We start from the raw sequence: 18,613 nt of genomic DNA on the forward strand, positions 1-18,613 counted from the left end.
TATTCATCGATTTTAAAAAAGCCTTCGACACCATCAATCATGACATCTTGATTCATAAACTGCACCACTATGGCATCAGAGGTGTTCCAGTTACACTGGTTTAAGAATTACTTGACATCCCGTCAGCAATTTGTCAACATCAATAATGTAACATCTCCTTACTCTCAGATCCAATGTGGCGTCCCACAAGGTTCAATACTCGGTCCAGTTTTATTTTTTATTTATATCAATGATATCACTAATTTTTACTAATAGGTTCCAGTTTCGACTCTTTGCAGACGACACCAATTTGTTCAAGTTTATTGATAGCAACCAAATTGACTTTATGCAAATGAATTCTGACTTCCATGAGGTTTGTAATTGGTGTCGGGCAAATAAACTTACAATTAATATTGATAAAACAAACTATATGGTTATTAAAACATCACGTAAACATGTTATTGCTAATGGGAACCTAGATATTGATGGCCATAAAATAGAAAGTGTTCCTTCTGCAACCTATCTTGGAGTCACCCTTGATGAAAATATTACGTGGAAGGCGCACATCCAGAACGTTATCAAAATCATTGCCCCGAAGGTTGGTATAAATTCACAACTTCGTCACTTTGTACCTAGAAATGTCCTCCTTCTGTTGTACAACTCGCTTATTCTGCCACACATCTCCTATTGTATTGAAATCTGGGGCAATACTTTTACGACTTACCTTGAGCCATTGCATTTACTCCAAAAGAAAATTACTCGCCTGATCACCTTCTCTGATTACCGTGCCCACTCTGCCCCTTTATTCAAACAGCTTTGTATTTTAGACATTTTTAAACTTTGTAAATTTCACACCTGCGTTTTTGTATTTGACTTGTTACATGACAACTATGCCCAAGACAAAGGTCGTTACGTCGACACAATTCCCCATGACTATCCTACCCGTTTTTCTATTCAAGACAACTTTTACCAACACAATCAACCTCTCACTAAGTAAACACCAAATAAGGTATGCAGCAACAAGTTTTGGAATTCACTCCCCACTCATATGAAACGTATGAATTGTAGACATCATTTAAACAAACTTTGAAAGTCCATCTACTTCATCATTAGTGGATCATGCATGATCTTCCACTACATGTATTTGACCATTAAACCTCCTGTTTCTGGTTTACCATTTTACTGATACAATGTATTTATTTATAAATATCAGCTAGTTTATTTGTACACGAATATTGTCCATTAACAGATTTTATGTATAATCAATTAACTTCTTTCTACCCTGATTTGTATTCTTTATAATATTTGCACACAGTCAGGTCCTTGTATTAATTTCAACAGATAATCATAGCTACACTGGTCACGGTTGAGACTAGTTCTGATTGAACTATTTCCGTGACCCCATCAGATTGAAGTTTATATAAACATTCCTCTTTTCATGTTATGTATAGTATTTTCATCTGATGAAATAAACTCAACTCAACTCAACTCAATATTTTCACTGTAACCGAACTACTTACAGCGACGCGTGACCTTCGCTAGTATGCATGATCTTCGTTGGTATATGTAAAACAGCTGAGCGAATAAGGCATTCCGAAACGTCATTATGATTATGGTCAAAATTTTGTTGTTTGCAGTCACTTCATGGGCATTGTGCTTAGGCACAAGTATAGTTGTACCAAAAACATACAAACGAACGTATTGAGAATTTGCATCATTTGCCGACACCTGTCATCGTTCACGGCCGGTCCCATAGCAGTGCAGTGTTTTCATGTCATCTACGCTGCTGAAGATTACATGTAAGATACCGGTTGACAGTGCATCATGATAGAACCGCTTTACGACAAGTTTCCTGTTGAGGAGCTTAAGTATATGGGCGGCAAATTCCATCGTTTACAGCCGTAAAACAGCCGCAAAAATCCAACCGCGCTGAAAATACTCGCGACAGATAAGGTTGAGGGCGCACATAATATTTCCGATTGTGTACCTGTCAGTGAGTCATGATCATGTCTGGTGACACCGGTGCGGTGCGGGTTTCAGATACAATGTAAGATCTAGGGAAGTCAAACTTTCGCTTAGGTTGTTAAAGGAAGTTTAGTTCTATTGAATTTAGGCAAGCCAGGAACGAAAATATACGAGCAGACGACGGAAATACCTTTGAAATGTTTTATTCGTACAGCAACAAAATTCGAACGAGTTACGACCCTAGAGCTTACAGTGTACTCACTTCATGTTTTCCCTAACCCGCTTACTAAGATGGTAAATTCGGCATATTTTACGTCTTGGGACATGTACAATTCTTCGAAATAAACTAACTGGTACGGGTTATATATCCACTGTGCATTCATAGATGTCGCAGAGCTACTTGCTCCGTGCTCTCAGCTGTTCATACTCGATCGAGTTTGAAATCGAACGCTGACCAGTGACCCTCTTTGGAGAAATTGTGCCATTTCTGAAGCTGTGAATGACGGTATATTCACTGCATCCATGCAAATTGTATTGTCCTGTAATGTCCTTTGCCGTTTGGCATCCCACTTCACACATTCTACGAACAACTTTTGTATGTAGTCCAACAGAATCCCTTTTTGCCTAGACTTGGTTCAAGTCTGTGATTTGTGAATGTTTGAGTGGAGTGAACGCAATGATTTGTATTCTGCTTTCATGTGAAACGCGCGCGTGAGTGGACGCGATGAGTAGGGTGAACGCGATGAGTGGAGTGAACGCTATACAGCGGAGTTTCACCCGGCAGAAACTAACTCACTACTGCGCAGACTCAAACGTGACGCATTCAATCGCTGGGAAAACCTGGCGTGAGCTGCCAAATTCCGGATAGGTTTGTACGAAATAGGAGAGACACAAGAGAAACTATTATAAATGATTTTATTTTTTTTAAATTCACCGACTTGAACCAAGTCTACTTTTTGCGTGAATTATACCTATTCATTTTGGCACCTTTTCTTCACAAATCTATTACAGCACCTGTACAATGTGCATGAACAGAAGAAAGTTTTAACGACTATAATTAACCTGTTTCCATGCAGGATTTCTTGAAATAGTCCATTGCTGAACTTAGTTCAGAGTGTTGAGAAGACAAAATTTATGTCTAATTGAACTTGTACATAGTTATAATTGGCTAAAGTGTTGTCTTACGGCTAAATTCAGGCCCTGACACCTTTGGACACCTCTAACAATAATACTAAAGTCCGCTAGGTACTTCCGTGGCAGCATACTTGACAAGGTCCGTAAAGTTTAGAAAATAAGTTAATAGTAAATACCTGTAGTCTAGTTGGATCCGAACTTAATTGCAAAACCGTGTGTAGCTGTAGCCAAGCCTATTTGAAGACACATTTAGTCACTGGTGGCGCTATTAGATATCGCTGATCTCCTCACTTTTGATCAATACTCCGTCGGAAAACAACTCTGTGACATTTATGATATCGTGTGGTGAAATATGCATCCGGAAATTAGCATAATGGTTGATAAAGATTTATTTGATTAAAAAAGAAAGAAGTATAAAGTTGCATAGAGTGCTCTGGGCGAAGCAAATCGACAAATTATTTTGACAATGATAATTATGTTGACACAAAGCACGACAAAGCAGGATGCCATCATCTTGTGTTTGTGGCAAACTCTGACTGTGGCAGGGACCAAGAATGTTGAAGGGTGGATAAACATGTCATTATCGAAGAAGATACTGTTACAGAGGTTTGACTAAATTGTCAGCCGTATGTTTCGTTCTTAGATTTTTCATGAGAGGATTCGCCGGCACAAACCATGTATCTAGGCTAATCCCCTGAAGGCGGAAAATTTCCGCGTTACCGAATTAATGGTTTATGAAAATGATTATAAACCTACAGCACTTGTGCTGGGGAATCTTGACATGTTTCTGTTTATGCACAAAATGAAATTTGTTGAACGAGCTCGGTGGAGTATAAATATGACATGTGTTTGTGGATTGTACACTTACTTTTCATACAAAATCGTAAACTACAAATATGTAGCCTTTGGTCATTTTTAATTTTGTTTGTTTCTGTGTATCATCTGCAGTTTCTGGTTTGAATTCCTGAACCATGGAGAAATTCCTAATATTTAGCTCCATAAATATACCCTATATGAGTATAATCTGCATTGTTATTGTTTAAATTTTGTATTCAGGTCCAGAGTAGAATACATTTATCAACAATAACAATGGTCATTTCACATGTACAGACTGTGTTGGCAAGCTGGACACCGGGCATTGGTCATGATGATCGGATTATAGTAAAATTCTGTAGTGATACATTGAACCAGTGCAGTGAAAAATTAGTCAGCATTACAGCTAATGTCCCTTCCAATGAAAACAAAGTTTACAATGTATGATGTCGGTGTTATTGCATCGATTGTCTATTTAAAACAGTAATCTTCTTTATGAAGTGTATCTAAAGCCTGGGATCTAAAATCTTTATATCATTGACAAAACAATTTAAATAGTAATGCAGATACATATTATGTGTAGGAACTCATAATCTGCGACCCCTCCTTGGTTACGAAGTATGTTGTGTTTCCTCTGAAGTGTAGTGCACACCATAATAAAGTAGAGGTCAACAGTACCTAATCTTACACAAACTTGAATAAACAAACAAACAAACAAACAAACTGAACATATGGATAGCAGCAATCAAGTGTACTTATGGTACATACTAAATACAAATTGAGGAACCCTGGTGTTTCCCAAGAGAGACCAGAACATGTAAAGAGATTTTACTTCAGAAACAGATAAAGTTTGGTAGGACTAGTTTGACGTTTGATGTACATGACATAATTAACGATGCGACTCAGGTTCAAAGGTCAATTTTAGCATTTTTTATTTCAAATTTCGAACCACTGACACGTGGCCTTTCTTTTGGGGAAAGGTGTTGGGTCACATCGTACCGGGAAATTCCTGAAATATTACTAAAATGGCAAACTATTAGCTACACCGCGTGCCATTATTTCCCTTTTGTCTTAACGGTCGCGGATTACCGACCACGATATCTTTGATAAACACGCAGAGATTATGTATAGGCTTGGCGGTATAGTGCGCATGCGCTATCTTCAACGTTATGCTCAGCGTTTTGAACTCCGCATGTATCGGTACGGCAAACAAGTCGAGCAGACCAAAGCCGGCGCTCGCGCTCAGTACCGTCGAAAAAGCAAGCGAGGTCCACAAAAGCGGACCTGAAAAAGACGGCAACGTGCGCAAAGGTCGATTTAAATGTAAAACAGTCCGACTTTGGCTCATTTGACACGCTAGCTTTCGAACATATTAGGCTACGCTGATTACATACCCGAGTCCAAAAATTAGCCTGAGCGAGATGAAACTTCTGTTAGTTGTGATAATTTTATCACTTGCTGTAAATGCTTGGTGTTAGTATCGTGTTCTTTTATATTTTTAAACTCGAAGTTTCATCTTTCTACCGTGCAGCCTTTTCGTGTCTGCTGAGAAACCTTGAACAACACCGTACCCGACAACGCGCGACATTTATGTCATTGAGTTTCCCAAGCGAGTGCAGGAGTTCATACACACATGATGCAGATTCACAAGAGCAAGTTCATCGATCTGCTAATTTTTCGAAACGAAATGCAAATATTTTTTAATTTCATGCCTTTCCTTTCTTTAAATATAACCCAAAAATTAAATTACGTCAAACGTGGATTTCGAGGTTGACAAATGATTCTACAGCTGCTAGCTGGACCTCAACACTGAACGTAAAACAAACTCGGCTCAACTTCTAGAAGTGCCGAAACTAGCAATTTTGGCTATATGAGGTCAGTCATCAAAAGTTTGATTAAAAGTAAAAATCTCCGAAATAATTATTTGTGCGCTGGTATTGCGCAAGTCGAGTGACTCCACTGTAGACTAGTCGATACTCTGTCTCTCGGAACACGCTGTCGATGACAGCCTGCACTGTTCTACGCTACGGCGTGATTATTATTAGTTTGATAAAATCGGTACAAGAACACATGTAAATAAAGTTTGAAAAAATTAAGAGTCAATCTCTCCCGTCGTAACGAAGGGCGACAAGTTTGCAGTGCGGTGCAAAAGCTAAGAAAATACAACAGACATTTTATGTTAATTGTCAAGAGTTACATGTGTTCATCTCATCTTGAGGTAGGAAAACTAGCAACTGACGTCCCGTTCGCACAGTGTCGGCGCTAACATGACTTGACAATCATTTTTCACAAAGAACATGCATAAATTGCCGATCGCGAGACAGGAAGTAGACAACTTGAGTCAAGAACAAGTGAATGCCCGACGCGATCGCGCGACAACAGCACACAGGTCTCGATCGGATAGACTTTTTTACACAGGTTTCGACGTCTCAGTTCGTCATTGACTGTGAACACTGGTAACCAGATTGTAACCGTTGAGACAACAGTACACAGTTAATCTACTAGTTAAACGTTCCAAAAATGGATTACATCGCTAATTACCCCTCTGTGTTTGTTGTGTAAATACCACCCACTGCTGGCACTAAGCATTTGCCAGTTCTGTGTATAATTTCTTTCTATTTTCACACGATCTGCAATCCCAAACATGTTCCGAATTCCCAAAACTGACGCTAAATATTTCAACTTAGTCCTGGTGTAATAAAATTCGCAGAAAATAGTGCACGAGTCGTACTTCTTGGCCACAATGTGTGACGCATAGGTCGTTTACACAAATCGTCGATTTTCTCAGTTCCGTTTTTCGCAGTGTGTACATTATTCAAATAACTATAAGTCGGCGGCGCCTGGACAGATTAGCCTGAATTTTCACCTGTGGACAGTGAATGAATATATCTGAAAGACCTTGTCTCAGATTTCCGATAAAAGGCCTGGCAGTGACCGGTGACCGAGCAGATAAAAAAGTACCACATGTCGGGTGTGTGACCACTTCTTCTTTGTGAAAATGAGCATTGAAAATAAGTGACAATGAACCTGAGTCGCTACCTTAAATAAAAAATACCGTCAAGGACAGTATGCTCATATTTGGTTTGAATTGGTCCATCAAGAAATATTTAAACCAGAAAAAAAAGAACGACAAAAGTAAATAAGGTCTGAAACTTTAGGTACTGGAGGTCAACTTTAGGAACAGGCTTAGCAGAGGAATGTTCCAACACAGTCCTTCATGGTTTCAGCAGGTGCTGCCAATATGTATCAGTTAATGAACAATGACAGGAAATGACTCAAGCTCAGTGGAGTAGCCTGTTTCAGTCACTGCCACCACTCCGACACATAATAGGTACACTGCATACAACTAGGTTAGAGATTACAAAATCTGTAACTCAGATGTGTGGGTTGTTTCGGTTAATGCCACCACTCCGGCACATTTGCAGGACTTTCCCTTTTTCTTACCTCATTTGCATATTTTTGACACTGATATGTTCAGTTGAACGTCACATCTCGACCACTGGGTCTACATGTACACAAATACTGTGATGGTAGGTGCGGCGGTTTGGGAGCTTTTGCCTGTGACGGATATACATCTGCAAATACATAAATACATACATACATACATACATAGACAGACGGACAGACATAAAGACAGACAGACACCACTGACTCACCATATAAGCTCTTTTTAGTATTTATATACATACCAAATAGAGCTAAAACAGAAATAAAGAGATTACTTTCTATAACTATTGAATGTTTTATTTTCAAAATATATTTCATGTCAGATACATTGAAATCTTACGCTACGATAAAAAACACTAAATAACTAAAGAATAGAGTCACCAAGTAATTACAGGTTACACAGGGAAAATTGACTGCCATGCAAATTGGCATTTAGAAGACGAGTGGGTGCAGCATTACCTTTAGACTGGGGGACACTAAATGATGTATATAATGTCAATGAGATAAGACCAAGGCATTGTGAAATTAAACACTAAATGATGTATAATGTCAATGAGATAAGACCAAGGCATTGTGAAATTAAACACTAAATGATGTATATAATGTCAATGAGATAAGACCAAGGCATTGTGAAATTAAACACTAAATGATGTATATAATGTCAATGAGATAAGACCAAGACATTGTGAAATTAAACACTAAATGATGTATATAATGTCAATGAGATAAGACCAAGACATTGTGAAATTAAACACTAAATGATGTATATAATGTCAATGAGATAAGACCAAGACATTGTGAAATTAAACACTAAATGATGTATATAATGTCAATGAGATAAGACCAAGGCATTGTGAAATTAAACACTAAATGATGTATATAATGTCAATGAGATAAGACCAAGGCATTGTGAAATTAAACACTAAATGATGTATATAATGTCAATGAGATAAGACCAAGGACATTGTGAAATTAAACACTAAATGATGTATATAATGTCAATGAGATAAGACCAAGGACATTGTGAAATTAAACACTAAATGATGTATATAATGTCAATGAGATAAGACCAAGGACATTGTGAAATTAAACACTAAATGATGTATATAATGTCAATGAGATAAGACCAAGGCATTGTGAAATTAAACACTAAATGATGTATATAATGTCAATGAGATAAGACCAAGGCATTGTGAAATTAAACACTAAATGATGTATATAATGTCAATGAGATAAGACCAAGGCATTGTGAAATTAAAATATAAATCAAAAGGTACTGCCTGATATTTCTTTTCTGAAACAATATACATTTAGAAGTCTATGTAGTCAGTCAAAACTAACCAAATATTTTATCAAAATAGTGTTCCTTGTCATTTAATGAGAATTGTTGAACACTGTACATAAATACTTCTGCAAAATTTGATTATAATGGGTTGGAATAGTATGTTAGGCCCAAGAAGCCTGTAAGAAAGACCACAACAAAAATCATGGCTAAAAATATTTAAGGACACTAAAACAAAAACGTATATGGTTCTACAATGTACACACTTCAGTTTCTGCGAGAAACATTTCAGTATTCACAGTAGTGAAATACTCGCATTCAGTGTTGAGTCATACTTTTCAAATTTAATATCCAATTACCAATTACTATCAATTGCACCGTTGGACAATTGTGGCATTACACGCTTGAAGGCATCAATAATGATAAGATTATTAGAAATTGTCAACAGTGAAATGTCACGTGACAGAATTAACATAGAATGCTCCTCGGGGATAGACATTTAATTCAAGCTCTCATTTCTTTACAATTCTTTCCCAGTCTACCACTCGTTGCAGCTCATTATAAAGATCTCGGGGCAAGAAACATTTTCACAGCTTTTCTTTCTCAAAAATGGAAAAATTTATTTTTCCCTTTAGAGTTAAAATAAAGGTGGGGCAATTCAGAATTTCAAATCATTTGTTGTCAATGACACTGTGAACATTTTACGTCTAATTGAGTGTGAGCAGGTTACGAACAATCCTGGGTCTACCTGCTGTGTATTCTGGTGTGTTTAAATAGATTTCCCTCAGTTTACAACGATATCCACATATATCACATTGCCAGGGTTTTTCATCACTGTGTACAGACTTAACATGTGACGTTAGTGTACTTTTTAGCCTAAAAACACGTGGGCAAAGATCGCATTTGAGTGTTGGTTCACTATGAGTTAAGGCATGCAATCGTAAATTAGTACTCCTCTTAAACTGGCGTCCACAAATATCACAAAGATATTCAGGCTTAGTACAGTCCCTCATACAATGATTGCGATATTCAGATCTCACATGGAAAACTTTCTTGCATACCTTGCAAGTGTATTCCCTGGAAAGTTCACCATGACTTTCTAAATGGGTTTTCAAATCTGCCTTACTATAAAATTTCTTGTCGCAATAGGAACATCTAAATTTTTGCTCTGAGTGAACAATCTTCAAATGGTTTAACATATGTGTTCGTGTATCAAACGTTTCGCCACACTCTGTACAGACAGCTGAAACTTTACTGTGTGAATGCTTTTCATGACCTCTTTTGATCCCTTGTCTTGTAAACCTCAGGTCACAATATCTACACTTGAACTTTCTTTCAATGTGGGTTTTTTTATGATTATTTAACGTAATGCGATTGGAAAAGACATGCTTGCACACGTCACATTCAAATGCACCATTTGAGTGTTTAAGGAATTTGTGACTAGATCTTGATGAGCAACTTATGAATATTCGATCACAATACCTGCATGGAAACACTGGTATCTGTTCTGCATGTGAATCAACCATGTGATTTTGCCAATCTTTCAGTAGAAAGTCTATTCCACAATACTTACATTTCTGTCTGGCACAAATGCCCAATGACAGATGTAAACTCAATCCTTCCTCTGTTTTATAACCCTTACCACATTTCTCACAATTATAAGATTTATCACCAATCATGGCTTTTCGTATTCTCTCTTTGTGAGTTTCTAACTCTTTGTCTGTCATGGGCGGCTTTTTGGCGCGCTCATATTTCTTTCTCACACGCATAGGTTTTTCAATTCCACTGACTGAGGACACATTGCAATTTGTGGCCAAAGTATTCATTTGATTAGTGTCATCACTTATGGAGTTGTCGTCATCACTCGTTTCATCATTTCCTGTGTCTCTGTTTCCATGGTAACTAGATTCTAAGTTTGACGTTGATGCATCGGGAGAGCAGCTTTCATTCTCGCCACCATTCTGAAGAGCAGCTGAGTGAAAATCACAGAGAATGAATGGTTAATGCACAACTGGTATGAAAATATGCCGTCTACTCATAGCAAAATGACAGTTTTGTATTTCTCAATTCCAGTATTATTAAAGTAGTTCATCCCAAATTGTATGACATATTATAGCATATATGGACATAACAGATGTTGGTAGAAGATCATTTTAGCCTTGTTTACAGACAGAACCAATGAAGAAAAAACAAAAGGATTCAAGGCATTAACAATTTGTTTATGCCTTGCATTATCAATGTGCAGCATCTCAAAGGCTTTCAGCTTATTGATTGGCAGAATAATATTGACATTAATAAATCTCTTGAAAATAGAGAACTATCTACACCATAACCTTAGCCTAAGACATTTTAAGTAGCAATGAATAATTACAATCTGCCAATCAGCTATATCCAGATCTATATTGTATCAATAAATATCTACTAAATAACCAATGGCCTTAACAATAGCTTCACACTAAGATTTTTTAAGTAGCCGTGAATAATTACAATCTGCCAATCAGCTACATCCAGAATTATATTGACATTAATAAATATCTACTGAATAACCAATGGCCTTAATAATAGCTTTACACTAAGACTCTTTAAGTAGCAATGAATAATTACAATCTACCGATAGTTATAATTACGATCTACTGATAGCTACCGGTATATCCTTCCAAGCTGCTGCACATTGTTCCATATAAGATGATGAGCTCAAGATAGTTATAGTGTTGTGCAAACCTCTGCATATCTCATTGTGAGTTGATATAACATTTGTCCAATAAAAATGAACACTGCTGTTTTAAGTGGTTTGATTGAAAAAAGTATTGTAATTTCCATCATTTCACACAAAACCTGAAAAGATGCCAATTAACTCAATAAAATACTTTGCTTGGCTCCAAGCTGTGGCTTTCAGCTGTGCAAATTGCGATGTGCACGAAATTCCATGAAGGATGGAAATGATAAATAAACTAACCTATAGGACTATTTTGACGACAGCTCTCCTGACTTTTCAACTTTCCCAAAAACTCTGCCCCTTCCAACTCCATCTGGTTTTGCAGAGTTTCTTCACATGATCCAATTTCTGTATAGGTTTGGTTAGTATCTGGATCACAAGTTTTCCTGTCATTGTTTGATCCATTTATATCTCCTATGCCATCATTCCATTTAGCTACTTGTGTATCTATGTTTGATTGTTGTCGATTGACATTGATATCTTCTTCCACCATGACACTGTCTCCTGATTGGCTATAATTGTCAGCCATATTGACATCATTCTGCAAATCAATAGTTTCCCTGTGATATTGGTGAAGGAATTCTGCTTCAACAGTACACCTTCATTCTTTGTAAAAATGTCACAATTTCTATTGTCCCTGTTATAAGTATCCGTCGACGGTTCAACTATCGTATGTGTACCGTTACTTTCAAAAGTAGCTGTAGGACACAGTCCGACATTCACATCACATGGTTTTACTTTCAGTCCGGTTGTGACAAAATCTCTGACAAAGTCTTGACTTCCAATATACTGAGATGACAGCCCATCTTCAGAGACAATGACAAAGACTTTGCAAGCAAACTTCTCCAGTAAATCTTTACACTAAAGAAAAACGACAGTAGATAAGATTGGATGGTTGATTTAAAGAGAATAGTTGTGGTATAAATGTACACATCATTGTCAAATGCAAGTTTGAAGTTGTATCAAAACAATTCTCTACTCTTTGATTTCAGAAAGCTTTATATATTATCTGCATTGTCATTGGGATGACGTCAAAAAGTTTCAAGAAATTCACATATTGACTGTGATGGTTGAACAACCAAAGATTAGACAGTCGGTAGACATTGATATACTGAGATGTACAGGGCCTCAAACTTACTGGTACCCTACGTACAATGTCACGCATGGCTTAATGATTAATTCTGTGGAAATATTTTAAACTAATGGCTTAATGGTCAGATTGAAGCATTCAAATAGTAGTTTTCAAGTATCATGCCCCGAGCTGCCATGTTTACTGCATCATAACATTTGTGGCTATTGAGTGGTGTATAGGGCTGCCATGTGACCACTACTGACCGGAAGCTAACTTCCGTAGTCATGGTAATGAGTTTCATTTTAATAGCCATCTGAAATTCCTATTGTTCATTCATATGATGCAGACGTGTTATGCCTCTCTCAGTTCTCGAAAGTGTTTGTGCGTTGTATCTGGAGGTGGATTTTTTCCGTATATATATTTTCAAATTTTCTCAAAATCACCCAACAATTAATTTAACCACCCAAAAATTCGGTGTTATTCAAAATCAGAAACAAGATGGTGGATGGCACCCTCAGACCACTCTGGCGACAAAATATAATGGTACAGTGCGCGGGATAGCTCTGTGGCACCCAGCTATGTGTCAGTGGTTGTGGAGTTTTTAGACGGAATTGTCCCTTCACAGTGCTGGAGTTGAAAAATCAGCTCGACCTAAATTGCATTGGAATGATGGTGGTGAAGCAAATACATAATACAGATATGCAATAGCGTTCTCGACCCCCGGACTTGACCTTTTCGTCGGGGAGCCTGGAACCATCCTCGTGTCATGTACAACAAACTTCAATATTTAATACAACCAAAGGTTTGCAAATGTCCTTAAAATAACACTTAATAACACAAGGGCAGTGATCGAACTGTGCACTTTATAATAGCTGCACTGTTGTAGTGAAGTTCGAGGTTTTGTTTTGGTAGGTTTGTCAGACCATGGAGGTAGAAAGAGAGACTACCTCCATGGTCAGACCATGGAGCTACCAAATGTAGCTCCATGGTCAGACCAGGTTTGCCGACCAACCCGTATACCCAGGCAAAAATCGAACAGCAGCATTGCAGCCGACTTTAATAACCCCATTGTTTCACTTTAACAGGCTCTGATTACCAAGCAGGGCATAAATTTGTATCGCATGGCAAAATTAGCTCACTGTACGAACGGCCGAGGTCAAGTTATATCAGTAGGAAATATGGCTAGTTTTCAATCGGGTTCGAACCCACAACATACGGCATCAGTCGCCTAGCGGAGAGGCCACAGAGGGATAATAGAGCTGTAACAGACATTGCTGCGAAAACGAGCCCTGCCACTCCTTGAAGTGTTCTGCTGGCCTACCACTCCAATGACCACCTACCCGAGTGGCAGAGGCTACGGATTCGCAGCAATAACAGACAGTGCCGCCGAACGCTTGCATTGAATCATAGACCCGATCGAGGGTCTATGATTGAATAGACTTACTTCCGTAAACACTCGATTTTTCAGCGTGCTTGTTAAACTTCTTGGAGAATAGACAAGGCTGCAGAAGAAGTCATATCCATTGCTATGTTTTCTTGACTGGCTATGATGCAGGAAGGTTGTATAAAATAAATACGTGAAGAAAGTCACTGAGCGGCCTTTGGGTCAAGTTGCTTGACCTCTAAAGTTCTCATCGGCTTCAGATTCAGGTTCGGAATCTCTTCAGGTTTCGGATTTAACAGGATGAACCTTACCATTGATACGTCCATGGCATAACTATGCATTTTGGCTGAGTTTTTAAACTTTCTGAGAGTAACATCAATAAATATAGTCTCACCAGAGAACTTGAATACACATTCATAAGGTTTATCTAATTATTTATTAAAATGAATAATTCAGACATAGGTATAATTAGGAAAAATTGCAAATTTGCTAAAAGAATATAGAATAGAGAATTAAAAGATTAAAGAATAACTATGAGTTATTCTAATATACAAGTGAAGGCTAACAAACCATTGTGTTGTATCAAAGAATTAATGAATTCAGCTACAAATGAACATACAGCTTGGCCACTGATGGCGCTATTAGAAATATTGCCGACCTACTTACAATGGTCAATGAATGCTCTTAATAAAACACAACGTAATACACAATATTCATGATTTAATGTAATGAAATATACATTCAGATATAAGGAAGTTTGTGTATGTGAGGGAGCATTCGTTTTTTACGGGAGGGGGGGGGGTGGAATTTGAGCGACAAATGAAATTCTATCTCAAAGCACCAAGCAATGAGAATTGAATCAATCAAAAAACTCCTCCGTTTATTCACGTGTCAAACATGACTTCCATAAGGACAACAGTGTATGGTGTAATTGTGACTATGACTTACTCTGTAATATTTATAATATTCAACATTTACATTTTAGTAGTGGTATTTTTGATTATGTATTCCTGAGTTGATGTTTTTTGTCACATTTTAATCCTACGGGTAGTGTATCTTTTTTCGTCTCAATTTACCTTTGTTAAGTGCCAGAAGAAGGGACCTCCCCAAAAAATCGATGTTAGAAAGAGAGGGTTCATTGATCGCATTTCTCACTTCTTGAATTCATTTAACATTACTAGTAATATTGATATCTTTGACGAGTCATTGCAACTTTACAAAACATCTTGGCAGTTTTGTCTGAATTTGATGATTCTTTCGTATGTTTCTTGTATTTATCATACATGCTATGCCTGTATTGCCATTCTTCTACTGTTAAGACGGTTCTGATATCAACCCTTTTTTTAACTAGTGAAAATACGAATTAATCTCAAGCCCTTGCTAAATCAGTGTGCACGAAACACAAGTTATTTACCAAAATGAAAAAGAACCCCAACAATGCTCGTTACAAAACAACTTATAAATCGTACAGAAATATCCTTAGCAGGCTTCTGAAGTCAGCAAAAAGAAGTTACTATTCAAACAAATTACAGTCGGCCCAGGGAAATACAAATAAGACATGGCAAGTGATTAACGAAATTTCAAATAATTCGACAAATAACTATACCCCCCCCCCCCCCCGCAAAATATTTTCACAGGAAAACAAATAGTAACAGACAGCCTCGATATTGCAAACGAATTTAATATTTTTTTCTCTACTGTCGGTATTAACCTTGCCTCACAAATCACTCCTGCAGGTGACTTTACTAGCTACCTCCATGGAAACTATCAAAATTCTTTTTTCTTTCACCCTGTCACGGATCAAGATGTTTTTAATGTAATTAGGACCCTAGATCCACGTAAAGCTGTCGGTCCGGACAATAATCACCCACTGTTAATTATTCATGCTTCGCCTATTATATCCCACCCATTTGCCCACGTAATTAATTGTTCTTTGCAGCAAGGTATCCTTCCCAATGATTTAAAGTTAGCAAAAGTTGTTCCAATTTACAAGAAGGGCTCTCCTGAAAATGTAAGCAATTACAGACCCATCTCAATTCTCCCAACTTTCAGCAAAATTATCGAGTCAATTGTGAACAAACAAATTATCCGCTATCTTGAAGAAAAACACATACTTATTGAGACACAGTTTGGGTTCCGCAAACGTTATAACACGAAATTGGCCCTCATAGACTTAGTCACTGATATTAGCGACTGTCTAGATAAAGGTTCTCTCACCTTTGGAATATTCATCGATTTTAAAAAAGCCTTCGACACCATCAATCATGACATCTTGATTCATACACTGCGCCACTATGACATCAGAGGTGCATCCATGGCCAAACCTAACATGTACGGACCTAACGTGTCTAAAATGTCTAACGTGCAGACTTTACTGTGTTCAGTCATGCACGTTTGCCTTACACGTTTGGGTTCTATAATGTACAATGGCATACAATTGCCCGTAGCACGTTAGCTTCAACAATGTGAAACGTGCATTTTTACCAACTACTGGCCATAGCTCCAGAGGTGTTCCATTACACTGGTTTAAGAATTACTTGACATCCCGTCAGCAATTTGTCAACATCAACAATGTTACATCTCTTACTCTCAGATCCAATGTGGCGTCCACAACGTTCAATACTAGGTCCAGTTTTATTTTAATTTATATCAATGATATCGCTAATTCGTCTTATAGGTTCCAGTTTCGTCTCTTTGCAGACGACACCAATTTGTTCAAGTTTATTGATAGCAACCAAATTGACTTTATGCAAATAAATTCTGACTTCCATGAGGTTTGTAATTGGTGTCGGGCAAATAAACTTACAATAAATATTGATAAAACAAACTATATGATTATTAAAACATCACGTAAACATGTTATTGCTAATGGGACCCCAGATATTGATGGCCATAAAATAGAAAGTGTTCCTTCTGCAACCTAGTATCTTGGAGTCACCCTTGATGAAAATATTACGTGGAAGGCGCACATCCAGAACGTTATCAAAATCATTGCCCCGAAGGTTGGTATAATTTCACAACTTCGTCACTTTGTACCTAGAAATGTCCTCCTTCTGTTGTACAACTCGCTTATTCTGCCACACATCTCCTATTGTATTGAAATCTGGGGCAATACTTTTACGACTTACCTTGAGCCATTGCATTTACTCCAAAAGAAAATTACTCGCCTGATCACCTTCTCTGATTACCGTGCCCACTCTGCCCTTTATTCAAACAGCTTTGTATTTTAGACATTTTTAAACTTTGTAAATTTCACACCTGCGTTTTTGTATTTGACTTGTTACATGACAACTATGCCCAAGACAAAGGTCGTTACGTCGACACAATTCCCCATGACTATCCTACCCGTTTTTCTATTCAAGACAAATTTATGTCTAATTGAACTTGTACATAGTTATAATTGGCTAAAGTGTTGTCTTACGGCTAAATTCAGGCCCTGACACCTTTTGGACACCCCTAACAATAATAGTAAAGTCCGCTAGGTACTTCCGTGGCAGCATACTTGACAAGGTCCGTAATTTTACAAAATAAGTTGATAGTAAATACCTGTAGTCTAGTTGGATCCGAACTTAATTGCGAAACCGTGTGTAACTGTAGCCAAGCCTATTTGAAGACACATTTAGTCACTGGTGGCGCTTTAGATATCGTTGATCTCCTCACTTTGGATCAATACTCCGTCGGAAAACAACTCTGTGACATTTATGATATCGTGTGGTGAAATATGCATCCGGAAATTAGCATAATGGTTGATAAAGATTTATTTGATTAAAAAGAAAGAAGTATAAAGTTGCATAGAGTGCTCTGGGCGAAGCAAATCGACAAATTATTTTGACAATGATAATTATGTTGACACAAAGCACGACAAAGCAAATTGCAGGGATGCCATCATCTTGTGTTTGTGGCAAACTCTGACTGTGGCAGGGACCAAGAATTTGGTTGAAGGGTGGATAAACATGTCATTATCGAAGAAGATACTGTTACAGAGGTTTGACTAAATTTTCAGCCGTATGTTTCGTTCTTAGATTTTTCATGAGAGGATTCGCCGGCACAAACCATGTATCTAGGCTAATCCCCTGAAGGCGGAAAATTTCCGCGTTACCGAATTAATGGTTTATGAAAATGATTATAAACCTACAGCACTTGTGCTGGGGAATCTTGACATGTTTCTGTTTATGCACAAAATGAAATTTGTTGAACGAGCTCGGTGGAGTATAAATATGACATGTGTTTGTGGATTGTACACTTACTTTTCATACAAAATCGTAAACTACAAATATGTAGCCTTTGGTCATTTTTAATTTTGTTTGTTTCTGTGTATCATCTGCAGTTTCTGGTTTGAATCCCTGAACCATGGAGAAATTCCTAATATTTAGCTCATAAATATACCCTATATGAGTATAATCTGCATTGTTATTGTTTAAATTTTGTATTCAGGTCCGGACTAGAATACATTTATCAACAATAACAATGGTCATTTCACATGTACAGACTGTGTTGGCAAGCTGGACACCGGGCATTGGTCATGATGATCGGATTATAGTAAAATTCTGTACAGTGCAGTGAAAAATTAGTCAACATTACAGCTAATGTCCCTTTCAATGAAAACAAAGTTTACAATGTATGATATCGGTGTTATTGTATCGATTGTCTATTTAAAACAGTAATCTTCTTTATGAAGTGTATCTAAAGCCTGGGATCTAAAATCTTTATATCATTGACAAAACAATTTAAATAGTAATGCAGATACATATTATGTGTAGGAACTCATAATCTGCGACCCCTCCTTGGTTACGAAGTATGTTGTGTTTCCTCTGAAGTGTA

The 18,613-nt window shown here is 37.5% G+C and overlaps 1 protein-coding gene across 1 annotated transcript; it reads right to left on the reverse strand.

The window, feature by feature from the left end:
• Nucleotides 1-7,609: 7,609 nt before the first annotated feature.
• LOC139123471 (gastrula zinc finger protein XlCGF57.1-like) lies at nt 7,610-14,041 on the reverse strand. Its single transcript, XM_070689624.1, has 3 exons — nt 13,853-14,041; nt 11,577-12,197; nt 7,610-10,592 (listed from the first exon to the last, which is right to left on the reverse strand). The coding sequence occupies exons 2-3, from the start codon at nt 11,863-11,865 to the stop codon at nt 9,328-9,330; spliced, it is 1,554 nt and encodes a 517-aa protein (XP_070545725.1). The 5' UTR covers nt 11,866-12,197; nt 13,853-14,041; the 3' UTR covers nt 7,610-9,327.
• Between the last annotated feature and the right edge of the window lie 4,572 nt (nt 14,042-18,613).

The sequence above is a fragment of the Ptychodera flava genome (assembly GCF_041260155.1).
Source record: "Ptychodera flava strain L36383 chromosome 23 unlocalized genomic scaffold, AS_Pfla_20210202 Scaffold_23__1_contigs__length_28996876_pilon, whole genome shotgun sequence".
Classification (NCBI taxonomy): domain Eukaryota; kingdom Metazoa; phylum Hemichordata; class Enteropneusta; family Ptychoderidae; genus Ptychodera; species Ptychodera flava.

Coding starts and splice junctions, on each gene's coding strand:
- LOC139123471 (XM_070689624.1), bottom strand. CDS start 11,865: ATGGCTGACAATTATAGCCAATCAGGAGACAGTGTCATGGTGGAAGAA. Junction 10,593..11,576: donor TCGTCAAAATAGTCCTATAG/GTTAGTTTATTT, acceptor ATTTTCACTCAG/CTGCTCTTCAGAATGGTGGC.